The sequence below is a fragment of the Prionailurus viverrinus genome, chromosome B4, assembly GCF_022837055.1.
Source record: "Prionailurus viverrinus isolate Anna chromosome B4, UM_Priviv_1.0, whole genome shotgun sequence".
In the NCBI taxonomy this organism is placed as follows: domain Eukaryota; kingdom Metazoa; phylum Chordata; class Mammalia; order Carnivora; family Felidae; genus Prionailurus; species Prionailurus viverrinus.
The window spans coordinates 92,365,613-92,382,738 of NC_062567.1; the positions used below are offsets into that span (position 1 = coordinate 92,365,613).

Below are 17,126 nucleotides of genomic sequence, written 5' to 3' on the forward strand. Positions count from 1 at the left end.
CCTGGATTCTGGCTCAGACGTGGCCATTAGTCAGCTGGGCAACCCTGGACAGCTCTGTGTATCTCACTGAGCCTAGGGATCTTCACTGGCAAATGACGTCTTGGAATGCTCAGAGAAGTCTGTCATCTGCCTAATTTCTTCCCATATTTATGTATTTAATAATAGCAAGTACATAATAAATAGATTGGTCAACTCATCGGCCATCACAAAATTTTGTGTGCTAAAAATATGCTATCTTTCATATAAAATCATGATAAAGTTAAAGCTCAAGAGTTGTGTCATTATTTCATCAAAGGAAAATGATTACAAAAGAGAAACACTTTGGTGAATACTTTTTCTACCTCTTGGCTATGTCGTAATTTTGGGCTTCACTAACAACAAAACAAAAATGTTTCATTTTAAAAATGGGCTCATCACACTGATTTTGCATAAGCCAGTGATAAGTATAATTTTCTCTTGATATACATTAATAACTCTTAAGATATATGGTACTTTTAAAAAAAGATTTTATTTAAAAAAATTTTTTAACGTTTATTTATTTTGAGAGAAAGAGATAGAGAGCAAGCAGGGGAGGGGCAGAGAGAGGGAGACAGAGAATCCCAAGCAGGCCATGCATGGTTGGCGCAGAGCCCGATGTGCGGTTTGAACTCATGAACCACGAGATCATGACCTGAGCCAAAATCAAGAGTCAGATAATTAACCGACTGAGCCACCTGGGCACACCTAGAGATTTTATTTTTAAGCAATCTCATACCCAATGTGGGGCTCACCCTCACAACCCTGAGATCAAGAGTTACATGCTCCACCAACAGAGCCAGCCAAGGCTGGCCCAAGATATATGGTACATATTTGTTGGGAATGTTTTTTTTTTTTTTGTTTTGTTTTTTTTTTTTAAATTGCAAAGGTAGTCTGAACAGTTTTTTTTTTTTATTTATTTTTTTTCAACGTTTATCCATTCTTGGGACAGAGAGAGACAGAGCATGAACGGGGGAGGGGCAGAGAGAGAGGGAGACACAGAATCGGAAACTGGCTCCAGGCTCCGAGCCACCAGCCCAGAGCCTGACGCGGGGCCCGAACTCAGGGACCGCGAGATCGTGACCTGGCTGAAGTCGGACGCTTAACCGACTGCGCCACCCAGGCGCCCCTGTTGGGAATGTTTATACATCTTTTGAGGTGTGATATAAAGGGTATGTAAATGTACAGGTGCCCCCAGATACCTTTCTCACCAATCTCTTGTAGTCCCAAGAACTCTCCCCATTAGAATAATTTCTAAGTCACTACATACTTAAAAGTTTCTCTTAAAAGTAGATAGTTTCTCAAGAGAGGGAATAAGTTATCAAAAGAATGAATTTATTAGACCCACCAGAAGCATTAGAATCCATTAGGATGTAAGCTCCAAAGGGCAAAGACTTTGGCCTTGTTAGACACTATTGTATCCACAATGCCTAGCATATAGTTTACACTCGATAGATACTGAACAAATGAATGAATAGAATGAATGTGTACATGAAATATTCATTAAAACTTAGCAAAGATTGGGGCACCTCGATGGCTCAGTTGGTTGAGCGTCTGACTTCGGCTCAGGTCATGGTCTCACAGTTTGAGTTTGAGTCCCATGTCGGGCTCTGTGTTGACAGCTCAGAGCCTGGAGCCTGCCTCGGATTCTGTGTCTCCCTCTCTCTCTGCCCCTCCCTGCTCTCACTCTGTCTCTATTTCTCTCAAAAATAAATAAAACATTTAAAAAATTTAAAAAACAAAACCACTTAGCACAGATTAGTTTATCCGGCTATGTTAGGCTGTTAGTATAGCTCCTGTAGCCTTGGGTCTCAGGGCATGTTTTATTGGATACCGGGTTTAAGAAATGGCTGTTTCACAGGAGCAGGTCTTTGTATAGCACTGAGAAAGGTAATCTTGGCTCATTGTGAGTGATGTCACAGGGCAGAGGATGCTTATTTAAGAGAAGGAAGTAGGAATCCTTACCAAAGAGAACAGAATCTAAAAAGACAAGCTAAGACTATATCAGCGGTTAACTCTGTACTTGAGAATGTTGCCGAGGGCTCATCTAAAATTTAGAATAAAAGGGAATCTCTCTTTCTCTGAGTAGAAAAGTGGGTACATCTTAAGGGCCTTCTGCAACATAAGAATCTCAATTTGTCCCATATTGCCATTATTCAAATAATTTAATAATCCTTGGTTATTAAACATTTCCTTGATTTGAGCTTTATTCTTGTTCAGCTGGTTAGTGGAACTTACTCGTCCTGGCCAGTGCCCATCTGTAGTTTTGCAGCCCTGCAGCCTCAGTCACAATGGTCAGGTTATAGAGGTGGCCAGGTGTCAGTCCGTGGAAAGTATGAGAAGTAGCATGTCTGTCCACAACACTGCCATGAACTAGGGTCTCTTTATCCATGAGCGTCAGCTGGTATCTTTCCACATTCCCAGAGCCATGGGACCAGGAAATCAAGAGAGAATTGGTTTTGGCTGAAATACTGATATCTTTCACCGGAGATGGCACTAGGGACATAAAATGCATTGCCAAAGGGTCATTGATAATTTCCTTAGAGAAGACATAGACACATTTAATTCAAAATGACACATTTATGTATGCTTCTCTGTACATCTAATTTGTATAATAAGTAATGAAAACAGCACTCTTGAAATTTCACTGGAGCCTGGATTAATGCTCTTTTCAAAGTCCGCGCCTAAAGTCACATCATAGTTTACCCACTTAACAAGTATGAAGGTAATTTTTGCCAATGAACTATGATATGGCATAGCAGCAAAGGGAAAAGAAAGGGAAGAACCATGGAAGACCAAAAACAGAAATACAGCAAGAAAGCAGGAGAGAAAACGAGAGGACAGGGCATGGTGAGAAGGATGGTACTTCATGGAAGGAGGTGGAGTGTGTCATTGACATCGGGATGTGTGGGGGCAAGTAAAAACTCGTTCCGGGCATCGGAATATTTAGGAAACGTCGTGACTTGATGTTCTGAAAAGAATATACAAAGGATGAAAACACTTAAAAAATAAGTTTTATTACAAACTGAGAACCTGAGGCAGAAAATGCTGTTTCCTAAGATTTGAGTTAGAAAGGCCATTAGGAAATGCCTACTTAAGTTTGGAGAAAATTCCAGTCCCAGAGAAGTTCCAGGACTTGTTCAGAATCAACCAGCAAGCTAGCAGCGCAGCCACATCTCCTTATTTTCAGTCTAGTCTACCCACTGCACTGCACAGCATTTGTCTGTCTGTCTGTCTGTCTGTCTACTTATCTACCTATCGTCTTTGGTCTGGGGGCGTTCTTACTTTTATCTCTTCAATTTACTGTATTAAATACTCGACTATCTATAAACGGTCTTACCTGTTGATCCATTGGTATAAACTGTAAGGGAACGTTTCTCTCCAGAAACAGCTGTGATGGCAATATTGTATTTATTACCAGCAGTGAGGTTAAAAAATGTATGTTCATTCCAGGAAGTACTTTCTTGAATTTGGGTCTCCTGTATCTTGTGGCTATTGTCAAATAACTCCAACTCATAGCGGGTGACTTTTCCAGAAGAAGGAGTCCACCAAACATGCAGACTGGTTGAAGTAGTCTTCTCTTTATTGACTTCAAACTTAGCAGGAGGTAAAGGATCTGCAAGGCAAACACCCGCAAAGATGACATGGCTTAAAGACTTGTGCAAATACGTGTTAGTTTGCTGTAACACAGATTCATTTTCCTTAAAGACTCTGAGAATCTGCTGCCCATGAAACAAATTGGCATTTTGCTCGACTTTCACACTTACCATTTCATTTAAAAAAAGAAACCCACTTAGCTACTAGTCAGATACACTTCTTTTTCTGAATAAAACTTCTTTGTTAAGAAAGTTCTGAGCTTAGAATTCCATGAAAGGTTCTATGCTCTTTGGCTTGCAAGTTTTGCACTTTCCACACACTGACAAACATCCAGGCTATGCCTGGAGAAATACCAAAAATCTTAATAGAAAATACAGACATTAGGAAATAATTTTGAAATTTGTACTGAACTTTTTTTTGTTTGTTTGTTTGTTTACAATGTCAGTACAAAGCCCGATGCAGGACTCGAACTCAAAAACCATGAGATGATGACCTGAGCTGAAATCAAGAGTTGGATACTTAACCAACTGAGCCACCCAGGTGCCCCTGAACATTTTATTTTTTAGGTTGTGGATTTTGGGGGTTAAGTATATATAACGTTAGTTGTTTTTTTTTTTTTTTAAAGGTTATATATTTAGATAAAGAGAGAGAGCGCATGTGCAAGCAGGGGGAGGGCAGAGAGAGGGAGAGAGAGAATCCCAAGCAGGCTCTGCACTGGCAGCATGGATCCCAGTGTGGGGCTCGACCTCATGAATCATGAGATCATGACCTGAGCCAAAACCAAGGGTCGGAAGCTTAACTGACTGAGCCTCCCAGGTGGCACAACTTTGGATTGTTTTTAAACATCAGAAAACCGCAAAAGATACAGACCTGATTATGAGCCTCGCCTAGGTTTGCTCAACAAAATGAATTCTCCCAACAGCTGGGATTCCTTACATTTTCTCAACTTGCATTCTAGGACATTTTGGAGCTGCTAAAGCCTCCAGAGAAGGTGAAGAGGGTTAGTCCTGCACCCAGCTGTTCACTTAGTTTCAACTCTCAAAACCATGGGTGAGTTTGAGGAGTCCCATATCCCATTTCCTGTGTATTGAATCTTCACTGTGGAACTTGAAGTAGGATGAGCCGCCTGTCCCTGCATCAGGAACTAAGTCAATAGTGTTTGGTGACCTGCCATTCTATGATGCAGTGGGACCATCTGAGAAATAAGGCTCTCCCTACTCTGAATGCAGGGAATAGCAACATTGAGAGACATTTACATATGAGCAATTTTCAGAAATCCAACCTGGTTCTTGATCTAGAAAGTCGGATCAAGATATTGGAGGCTAAAACTCAAAGCCAGGTCAGATGTTTTAGTGGCATGGCTATAGAGATCTGAGTTCTTCCCTACACTTGGCAAATTACATTTTACTCATGAAAACTCTGAAACTTTACTCTGAAACTTCAGATCCTAGAATCTTCTTAGAACAGTATATGTTTTAAGAAGGTGTTTGCTTGTGACTAACATTAATACAAATAGGAACAAGGTGGTCTTAGTCTATATCAACAAGACATTTATGGCCAGCCAACTCAGAAGACTATCTATGGGTCACCTACAGATACCACACGTAAGCTAAATACAGCCTGTGGTCAATCTAATGTCTTTTCATGTGTGTGTTTTATGCTGTGATTTATAGGACTACATCGTACTGCAAAAAAAAAAAAAAAAAAAAAAACCAAAACAAAACAAAACAAAAAAACACAAGCCACCTAACATTTTATAATACAAGAACTAATAATAATATAAATGTCAGTTGACAAGGAAGCCAAGGCATCAGTAACCCAGAGAGCCCAAAGTGCAAGTTGTGTGGTTTACACCCAAGCACAGCAGAGGTTCACCCAAAGGGTGTAGGCTCTGTAGTCTGGCAGCCTGGACCTGAATCAGGTTCTCCTGCATTGTAGCTGTGTACTTCAGGCAATTCCTTAACCTCCCCGAGCCTCGCTGTTTCATCCGTGCAATGCTGATAATAATACTATCTTTTTGGCAAGATAGTTACGAAGATTTAAAAAAATTTTTTTTAAGTTTATTTATTTATTTTGAGAGAGAGATAGTGTGACTGGGGAAGTGACAGAGAGAGGAAGAGAGAGAATCCCAGGCAGGTTCCATGCTGTCAGCACAGAGCCCAACATGGGGCCCAAAACCACTAAACCAGGAGATCATGACCTGAGCCGAAACCAAGAGTTGGACGCTTAACCGACTGAGCCACCCAGGTGCCCCTGTTTATGAAGATTAAATTGAGGGTTTTCTCTAGAGCACTCAGAACAGTGTCTGGCACATAGTAAGTATTCATTGTTAGCTGTTGTTACTATTTCTACAAACAGGAGATCTTGTCATGGAAGCAGGGAAATGCAGTGGCAGAGAATGTGGGCTTTGGAGTCCGACGGAACTTAGTTCAAATCCTCGGCTCCATCATGTATCAGTCAGAAGATTTTTTACAAGTCGCTTAATCCATCTAAATCTCTGCTTTCCCATCTGTCTGGGGATGATAATACTACCTACATTCTCGGGTGTTTTGAGGTGTAAAGCAGGTTTTACCTGACACAGAATGGGCACTCAATATAAACTTACACTTGATCATAAAAAAAGTTTCCTCTGAATCACTGATAAAATGGAGGCAGAAGTAGAATACAATTTTTTAAAACTAAACTAACAGCCTTACTTGCCTTCTTCATATAAAAAACTTGATACAATCTTATCAGTTAATTCCCATGACCTAACTTTCTCACCATTAAGATAAAATAAAAAAAATTCCCAAGATGATTCTAGTTTATAGGTTCTTGGAGAAAAACTGTAGCTTTTTTTCGTCCCCCTGGCAATATTATTTAAATTTCCTATCCTACATAATGGTCTGTAATTAAGGACATCTTAACAAAAAGAATGAACATAATTTCCGCTCACAGAAAGTTTTCTGTTGCCTGGCAAGAATAAGGCACTTCACTACCAGGAGATTCTAGTTCCCAACGAAACTCAAGAACAACCTTGTCATAGTTGAGATGACACATTTTTGCTGAAGAGGCATTTTAAGGACAAGGATGCGAGGGACAGCTGCTTTCCAGCGATAGCTCAAAGGAGATCAATACTGTCATCTGTCTCCAAGCCAGATGAAGGTTAAAGACAATAATGGTGTGATCAGTATCATCTAAACCACATATAATCTGCAAAATATAAGCTATAGAAATGAATTTTAAGGTTGCGTGCCTAGAGGGTGAAGTTCAGAAATGCAGGCTTTATCTAATCTTTCTGAGCCAGAAAACAAAACAGTCAATCCTTTGTACATCCGCTAGAACAAAGGAACAATGAGACTGGGAAGTGCCTGGGCTGCGAGAACCTGCACTGGAAACAAACACTTAAAACCCCATTTATACCGCGATAAAGTCTTGTGCTGGCACTTGTCCACTATTGCCCCAGATGCTGCAGAAGTTAAATAGTTTTCAGACTGCTTTTCAATCTAAGCCCGAGAAAAACTCTGCTGTATTAAAAAGAATTGTTTTTCAATATTTTATTAGAAACAAATTAAGATACTTCCAAAGGGGTGTTAATTTCATATATATATGCAAATGAATGTCACATATATACATATATATGAATGCAAGAGATTTCTAATGCTAGTTGAAAATTTAGTTATATGTATGCAATATTTTGATCATGTGACAGTTTGTATGTAATTAGAAAACCCTACTTGACTTATGTAATTCATGCTGATGGCTACAGGTATCAGTGCACACATATGTACATTTATAGCCTTTCTGGTTTTTCCATGTATCACCCTCATATATACAGTAACTAGTTAAGTTTTATAAACTACAAGAACGGTCAAAAACCATAAATCAATAATTTCATCTTAATATATCACAATTTATCATTAGCTATAAATTTAAGACATCTTTGTCCTTCTTAGTTGCAAACAGACCTGGAATATGGACAGCCAAATGTTCTGTGATACTCATCTGTTACATTTGAATGAATCTATCAGTAACAGGAAGCCCGATAATTTCTAAGTGGGCTTGATGTCAACCCAATTTTTCTGTTCTTAGAGGAAAAGATGAAGTTTAGTTAAATTTCTGAACCAAAATGAATTCTTTGTTTCCCTTTTTAAAAAAATGGGACTTAGGAAGAAGGTGAAACTCACATACAAAAAATGCAAGTAACAATACCTCCCTAAAAATTATTTTGTATGGCCACTACAACATTATTATCTGTTGATATAGGAATGTCCAGAGTGTTTAGAATTTGAAATGATAATATTTATTTTGGAAATAAATTCAACCTTAAAACAAGAGTGCAGGCAATCCCAGGTTTAGTACCAAAAGCTTTTCTTGAAGTCACGATAGTATCACAGTGTATCTATGTAAGATCTGGTAATTTACAATGTGCTTTCTCAGTTGGAATAGGAAGTCAGAGATGTTAAGTGACTCATTTATATCATATAGGTAACAAGTAGTACAGCTGAGATTCTAACACCTGGCTGCAAGTTCCTTCTAGGTGTCCTAGGGTGGGCAATGTCTTGAATGCATATTCAGTAAAATAACAAAGCAATCAAACCAGATGTCTATGGAAAATAACAGGTAAACTTACAGAACTTCCATTTGGTGGCTTGAGTATTGTGGCCAAGATAAAATGAATAATAACACTAACCACACCTAAATCTAATTCTGTGGCTATAAAAGTTATACTGATTTTTTTGAAGAAAAATTTTTCTTGATTGTTCCTTTTGTTTCCCTAACCTTACTGTTTTTACCTGGGATCTTAGTGCTTGTGTCTGAACTGCTCCCAGAGTTTTCTGGGTGCCTTCTTTATTTCCTGTCTTTCCTCTATGGTTGCCAAATAATCTCTCTATCTATCTTCCCCATCACTACCCTCATCCATCTTATAGCACCAAGATCATCTCAGGAGATGAAGTTTAAGTTTCTCCATAGGGACTCAGGGTCTCTGCCAATAGGATACCATTCCCCACCTCTCCACCTTATCGTTTACCACCCACTAACTCTAGGCCAAGAGATCTATCTTTTTAGTAGTTACAGGGTCCATTTCTGTATCTTCACAGAATTGGGACACTATTTAGTTAAAAGCAGGGTGGCCAGGAGACTGTAGAACTCTACAGAAAATGGAATGAACACCAACTATTCTTATTAAATAATTGGGAATTTTCTCATGGAAGTCAAGGGTGGCACCAAAAGCCACAGAGCATCCCTTGGTGCGGGTTTTTGAAAATGAGCAGGAAAACAAAATGAGAAAGCAATTGCTCAGAATCTGTGGCTCATTACATACAATTATAGAGAGGTAATTCTCTTCTACCTTGTGGTTGTTGCTGTATGACTACTGTCAGCTTCCTGGCTTATTTTAAGAGGATATACTGTATTGCGACAGCACATCAGAGTGACATGCATTTGACTTTGTCAACTTTACACACTAGACATGAAGTTCAAGTAGTAACAACTTTCCAAGTTTTAATAGCCCTGAAAGGGAAATCAGAGCAGTGTTTGCAGTGATTTACGTCGTCATCAACGGCAGTGCTGGGTGCCAAGGTACTGTGAGGGACATCGTATTTGGCCCTAGGTACGTTAGGTGGTAGATGCTCTTCTGAGAGTCTACAGTCTCTCAGGCACTCAAGACGTATGTGGAAAAGGTAAGCAAAAGGTAAATAATTAGGGAGGGTGACTTTGATGTCAGACTAGACTTGGGTCCAAATCCCATCACCGTCACTTACAACTGTGACTTTAAACAAAAAGTTGTTTAGGGGCCCCTGGGTGGCGCAGTCGGTTAAGCGTCCGACTTCAGCCAGGTCACGATCTCGCGGTCCGTGAGTTCGAGCCCCACGTCAGGCTCCGGGCTGATGGCTCGGAGCCTGGAGCCTGGAGCCTGTTTCCGATTCTGTGTCTCCCTCTCTCTCTGCCCCTCCCCCATTCATGCTCTGTCTCTCTCTGTCCCAAAAATAAATAAAAAACGTTGAAAAAAAAAATAAAAAAAAAAAAAGTTGTTTAAACTCATTGATGCTCAGTTTCCCCATCTGTGAAAGAGAAAAACACCTCTTTTATAGAGTTGTAGGTGTTAAGAGGTAATGGAGGTAAATGTTAAGTGCAGCCCCGGCATGTGGCGAGCTCTCAGTAAGTGGTAGTCGGTATTAATGTTGCTGCTTTTCTTGCTGTTAAGAGCGACACAGGCCAGGGGCGCGTGGGTGGCTCAGTCAGTTGGGTGTCTGACTCTTGATTTCGGCCCAGGTAATGATCTCATGGATCACGAGTTTGAGCCCTGCATTGGGCTCTAGGCTGGCAGTGCGGGGCCTGCTTGCGATTCTCTCTCTCCCTCTCTGCCCCTCTCCTGCTTGCACATGCTTTCTCTCTCTCTCTCTCAAAATAAATAAATAAATAAACTTTAAAGAACAATTAAAAGTAATAGTAATAATAATAATAATAATAATAATAATAAAGAGTAACACAGGACAGCAACAACACTAAATGTGGAAATGGAGACTGATATCTAAGGGCTAAGGTCTCAGAGGTTGGCTTTATGAAGGAAATGAATATGAGCAAGTTGGGAAGGTCAAAGTAGGACTTAGAAATCAGAGAGAGGAAAGGGTGTTACAGAGTGAGAGAACAGGTTAAACTAAGGCACTCCTTGTGAGCACCAGAGAACCATGCCCCTGCTAACATGTGAGGGTGCCCTGACAAGTGATGGAGAGTTAACACTGCCATCCAATTGCTATCCTTCAGCAGCCCCACTCCAACCCTTCGATATTAACAAATGAGGCTTTCTCAATATTATCTAAAGTGCTATATAAATGCTGCATACAAAGAAGTCCCTTGGCCTTTCCTTCCAATCAGATTGCTGCCCAGAAGCCTCTCCTAGGTAGAAATTCATGAGCTATCACTTCATGCGTGCCTCCAAACCTGGACATGTAGCTAGTAAGAAATTATTTTTAATGCTAGGTACCTAAATGATATTGTGGTTATGTTAAAAGGAATCCTTTCAGAAATGCATACTAAAAGATGTATAAATGGAATCAAATGATGACTTGGGTTGCATCAAAATGATACGGGGTGGGGGAGTGGGTGGAGCTATAGATGAAATAAGATTGGCTATCGGTAACTATTGAAGGTAGGTGATGAGTACATGGTAGCTAATTATATTATTCCATTTACTTTTTTACATGTTTGAGTTTTCCCATAAAAAAGGAAGAAAGCAAAACCAAAAACAAAAATTCCCGGAAATCTATATGTAAACCTATGCATGTTATATGTTTAGGGACATATATTCATCTTCATTTCTGTACGTTCATATACATTGAACGGGCTTGATTTCTTTTACAAAGTCAGAAAGGTGTCAATATTAGCCATTAACCCTCAGGGGTATTCCAGCAAACTGATGTCTGGAAATGGAAGGTGAAAAAATGTTTCTTTGTTCTTCTCTTATTCTGTCTGACAAATGAGATTTTATGTCTTTCTAGCTAACCTGTAGAATGCCATCCCCACCAATAGACTAATGGAGGGACAAAGTCAGACTAACGGAGGAAGCTTCCTAAACACTCAAAGGAAGATTAAGTTCAGAGAACTAGGTTGGTTCATTCCATGTTCATAGCTCAGCTTGACCTCAGAATTCCTGAAATAAATAGACGGCCCATGGCTGATTGCTAAATATTGAAATCCATCACCAAAAGTTCCACACAATTAAAAAATCAATAGCTGTTTATAATTTCTTCACACTAAAATGCTTTTAATCACGATTCCATCCTTGTGTAGGCTAACTATACATAGATTTAAGGTATTTTGTCATGTATTTTTTCTTCCTTAAAAGTTGACTTGAAAAGTAGTAACAATATTATATGGTAATTTGAAAGAACTAATACCAACTTAAAAATCATATCCTTTCTGCAGAGTAGTAGAAAGAATTGGAATGGAGTCAGCAAATGAGTGTTCAAGTTCTGGGTCTATTATATACTAGCTGTGTGACTTTTAATTCTCATGAATATCCGTCTCACCCCCAACCTTAAAGTAATAATAGTAAACTTACTATGCACTTAGTATGTGACAAAACTATTCTAGAATTTATGTACGAACCAAATAAAACCTCAAAATGACCCTATGAAGTAGGTGTTATTTTTATTATCATCCCCATTTTATAAGTTAGGAAAAAGTCCTGGAGAGGTTAGTAACTTACTCTAGGCAACTTGACTAGTAAGTGATGGAGGAAGCTGCCTTTAAACTGAGCTCTCAAGCATTATGCAACCTACGCCTTCACAATACTCCCTAAAAATAAAATTAAACAATATATGGTTAGTATAATATATAATTTATACTCTTTTAAAACATTTTTAAACATGTTTGTTTTTGAGAAAGAGAGGCAGAGCACGGGCAGGGGAGGGGCAGCGAGAGGCACACATACACAGAATGTGAAGCAGGCTCCAGGCTCTGAGCGGTCAGCACAGAGCCTGACACGGGGCTCGAACTCATGAATTGTGAGATCATGACCTGAGCCAAAGTTGGACACTTACCCAACTGAACCACCCAACTGCCTCTAATCTAAATATTTTATACTCTTATCTACTAAAAAAAGTTAGTAAGAGTCTTTTGTGTACTATAAAAGCACAAGACAAATATTAGAGTATTATTTTCTTCCTGGGAAAGATAATAAATATTCTTAGGTATTATAGATTTAGCCATGCATAGGGAGGAATGGTACCAGAATCTTAATGCCAGTGAATAAAAGAAAAACTATGTCAATAGCTCTTGAACTTCATTGTACATTGATTCACTGTGATATTTGTTCAAAATCAGACACCCTAGGCTCCACTCCTTCTAAATTTGTTACATGTGGGGTAGAAGCCAATAATATATGCTTTTATAAGAGGCTCTGCAAAAGATTTTGATGCAAGTAGCTTACAGACATTATTGAGAAGTATTGGCTGATGTTTAAAGCTCTGTAAGTGTATGGACTGAATTGTGTCCCTCCAAAATTCAGGTGTTGAAGCCCTAACCCCCCAGTACTTCAGAATGTGACTGTGTGTGAATATAAGGCCTTTAGCAAGGTAATGAAGTTAAAATGAGGTTGTTAGGGTGGGCCCTAATCCAATATAACTGGTGTCCTTAGAGAACACGGACACGGAACAAACATGAGAAGACACGACCAAAAGGTGGGCATCTGCAAGCCAGTTAGAGATTCCTCAGAAAAAAAGCTGCTGACAACTTGGGCTAGGACTCCTGGCCTCCAGAATTCTGAGAAAATACATTTCTGTCATTTAAGGCATTTGGTCTGGTATTTTGTCATAGGGTCCCTGGTAAAAGTAAAACACTGTGAAGTGAAAATAAGTAGCTGATATGGTGATTTGGTGATTAAAGTTCCTGAAGTGTACTAAAGACAAATGAATTAGCCATATTAAAAGAGCCCATTGTTTTTCACTCTTTGTTCTAGGCTGATTATTTGGTAGCTGAACCTGACTAACAAGAAGGTGTGTGCTAGTAAGATATTCTTCCTATAAGTAAAGTTCTCTACTACTGGACTACTTCCCTAAGGCTCTATAACTATCTATAACCCACCAGGTAATATTTTTAGTATATATACATTCTCCCACTGAAATATTCATCTCTTTCATTCATATCTATCTATCTATCTATCTATCTATCTATCTATCTATCTACTCATTCAGCTATCCATTTGTTCATCCATCTATCCATCCATTTAATCAATATTTATTGAATACAATGTGCTGGTTGCCATTTTAGATACTGAAAAACCACTTCTTATTTCTGGGAAGATAAAAGCCCCCAAAAAGTTCTGAATGAAAACTCTACAGTTTCATTTAAATAAACTCAAGTGCCCTTAGTATGCATTTAAGTACAGAAATAAAGAACTGGTCCAGGGGGATTCCAGTGGATTGGTATCTAAAAGGAGAGAAACTACAGCTTAGCTCTAGAGAGTTCTAGGCAGACCGGTTTAGCTTTGCCAAATCTTCCAGTGTTTTAAGGGAACCTTCATAAAGCTGGTATTTTTGTAACTTTGCCATTTATAGTGCTGGTGAAATAATCTGGATTTTTCAAAAACATTACGTGAGCCAAATGAAACAAATTTATTATTTAGACACCTAGACACCCCTAAGGGCTACCAGTTTGTAGCTCTCTGCTTGGACTCTGAGGACACAGTGTTACAAAAGTGTTGGAATTTTTCCATATCTGTTGTCTTCATTATTTGATTTCCAGTGAATTCACAACTAAATAAGTTGGCTTTCAACTTATTATGGCTGTTGCATCAACCATTTAATGACTAAAGAAACCTGAGAACTGCCTAATGTCTTCTCAATGATTATGAAAGTGTGGGATCCACGAGGCAGGCAAGGTCTTCATCTGGGAAAGAAGTGATGAAGCTCTGTTCCTACCTTCATCATGACCTTCTCCAGCCTCTGCACAAGACTGCAAGGGCTGGGACCACGTTTTGTTCAGCATCCTTATAAGTGCACCAGTCACTACTTGGCATGATTCCCTGCAGGATCCATGCTTGATAAATGTTTGCTGAATCCACGGATGTTCTTCAATTCTGACTTAAAATCTGGAGTGAAAACTGATTGTTGCTGAAATAGTTCCCATTTAGTTAAAACTTTTTTATCTTTACGGTCATGTCTACATGACAATAAATTAGCTATTTTAGACAACTCCTCAGGAAAAACAATCAGACAAATCACACTTGGAATGGTACAGAGATCATCTAAGCAACTGTTGTATCTCTAGTCAAATCATGTCTTGTTCTCATTCTATTTTATTCTAGACTGAGAAGACAGGCAAAATGGAATAAGGAAAGACCAATACATTTTGAGTAGCTTTTTTTTGATTGAAGTTGTATCTCAGACTTCACATTACACTACTAGTTGGTCCTGCTTTACTAACAGTAAAATAGGATTTGTAGAGTTCATCTCTATAGCCTGGCAATTTAGAGAACTACTATACTTTCTCTCAAATAAATGAAAAATTCACATGTGTCCTTAAAATATAGAAAGCACCAATGACAAAAAACAAATAACAGGCAACCAAAAAAATCCTTCCTGGAAGATTTTAAAAATATCTTAAGTAAAAAATGTTTATGTAAGTTAAGTTATTTTTAAAGGGTAGAGAATCCTAAGCCTTCTACCATTGTACAAATAAGTATGGGGGGAAAATATCATTATATAAACATCACCTGCAAATTTCATTCTTCACATGTATCAGGGAGCTCATAAAATTTGTGGTGAAAAGTATATTTGTGATACTGTAAAAAGTAACTCCTTAAGAAAAATGATGAAAGCCTGAATGCCAATGGAGTCTTTTTTTTTAACTCAACATAGTCAATAAAATGCAAATATGTCTTACATTTCACAAATGTCTCTGGACTTGGAACACCTACATGCATAATTAAACTTGGAGCGCATTCTAACTCGTAACACCCACAGTGAGTCCTTTTCCTATTTTTAAAAATCGTTCTGCCCCATTCAACAGACATCTTAGCAAATGCAGTATACACATCTGGAAGTTCTATGCCATAAATGTCACAGTGTTAGCAATCTGAGTGTTCACAAAACCATCCTCACAAACTGAGACACCAACAACTTTATGACTAAAACCCCAGCCCCAGACCCCAGAGAACGTCTGTAAAATGTTCTCATTATGTGGTTGATTTCAGTCTTTCCTGCAAATCTCAGAAATTATCTAGATGTTTCATCTGAAGCAAGCCAAGTGATGTAACTGGGCATTCTTCATTTTTCTTGGAAAAAATAAGAGAGTCGATATTTGACTGACTTATTACACGAATCCAGCTACATTTCCTGACCCAGCTGTAGCTGCCCTGAGAGCTGAAAGCTCTCACACATTTTTAAAGAACTGTAGCTCAGGAAGTAACCTTTGTTCAGGTTGACCATGAACTAGGAGTAAGACAACACATTTCTACAATTTGACTTCCAGAAATTTTCTGTGAAATTGACCTGGATAAAAGTTTAACGTTTCACTAGTGCAACAAGTAAAGATATTGTTAAAAGGAGGACTGATGACGTCATCAAACAGCCAAGTTGTTAGAGAATTTAGAGCACAGTTACCCGGTAGCTGAGAGGAGTAAGGAGGTAAGTGCCAAGTGATTGGCACTTGGTAAGAACTTGGACCTGAATGACCAAGCCTGACACTCTTATTTTACAGACAAGAAAACTGAGGCTGGAGAGATATACTCTTACCATTTATTCCTTGCGAGGGTTGCCAAAAGTGTAAGGAAAAGAAATGATTTGAAGCCCAGAGTAACTGAAGGACTTTCTCTGATATTACGCTGTTTTAGTTATTCAAGTTATACAAATTAATTTTCATGCCCTCGTTTGATGGGATTTTTCCAATTCTCCCCTATGAATGGCTCTATTCTACTCCTGAACATTTTATGTCCTGGTTCCAAAAATAAAACTAAGTTGAGGGAAGGCATATCCCTAATCATTGCACTTCCATTATTTATTCTAAAAACATTAAGTTAAAATTATTCCAGGGCTTGACAATTTAATGTGATGGGAGCTCAAACCACATCATTTTAACAAATTTAACAAATTCCCCCCACAGCCCACAGCTCCTGTCTGCTGTGCTCCCCTTCAAAGGGCTAGTCCGCTGTCTTCGGCACTAAGAAAATCTCTCAAAGTCAACCAAGCTGCTTCTGGCCAGATCTGAAGAAACTAGAAATCTTGGTCAATATTGATCTTCACAGGTATTTTTACCTTTAATTTTTGTATGCCTGGAACTCAAATGAAACACCATCCTGAAAAGGCAGGGCTCAGCCCAGAGTGGCCTGGCTGCCCATCTGCACCTGTCGCCCCTTACCTGTTTGCAAGACTACAGTTCTCTCTTCTCTATCCAGAGACACAATCCTGAAGTTATAGATGGTTCCCGCTTGTAAATCCTTGGGGTAACATCCATAGGTGATGTTGTCTATCCGCGTGGGGTGGCACAATGCGACCCCTGACATGTCACTGCTATAGATGAGGCTGAAGTTACAGGGTGACCCCAAAGTTCTCCACTGGAGAGACACGGACCGGCTGGAGACCTTGGACTCTGTCAGGGTGACGTTACATCTCACTGGCTCCCCCAGTCCAGCCTGCAAAGGAACCAGAGGCAGGTGAAGCCCACAGCCTAGACTGCCCAGGAACTTGTCCACTGCAAGGTCCCCAAATCGCCTCCTCAGCCCTCAGCCCCAGCCTCGGCCCATCCCTTTGCCCTCCAGCCAGAGAAAAGGCCTGCGGAGAAGGTGGGTGGCAACTTTCTCCCTAGCTGCTCTTTCCCGGGAACAGCTGGAGAAAGAAGGTGGCTTTTGCGCCTTTGAAGTAGTGTGAGCTGTCAGTCCGGCTGGGGGCTCAGAAGAGGATCTTTCTTCCCAAAGGAGAGGAAGAAATCCTGCCGTCTCCCTCTGCAAAACACAACCCAGGCGACCCGACAGCGGAGTGGGACTTCGGTCGTCGGCGGGGAGGGGCGCGTCCGCCCGTGACCCCTCTCGGGCC

General features: G+C 39.6%; 1 protein-coding gene across 6 annotated transcripts in view; it reads right to left on the minus strand.

Annotated features, from left to right (window-relative positions):
- The window catches only part of PTPRB (protein tyrosine phosphatase receptor type B), a 119,823-nt gene that overhangs the window by 73,017 nt on the left and 29,680 nt on the right, over positions 1-17,126 (minus strand). For all 6 annotated transcript variants that reach the window (XM_047865033.1, XM_047865032.1, XM_047865034.1 and 3 more), the window contains 3 exons: positions 16,453-16,726; positions 3,356-3,631; positions 2,254-2,511 (listed from right to left, as the gene is read on the minus strand). In XM_047865033.1, coding sequence (XP_047720989.1) covers positions 2,254-2,511; positions 3,356-3,631; positions 16,453-16,726 — 808 coding nt within the window. The remainder of the gene's footprint in view (positions 1-2,253; positions 2,512-3,355; positions 3,632-16,452; positions 16,727-17,126) is intronic.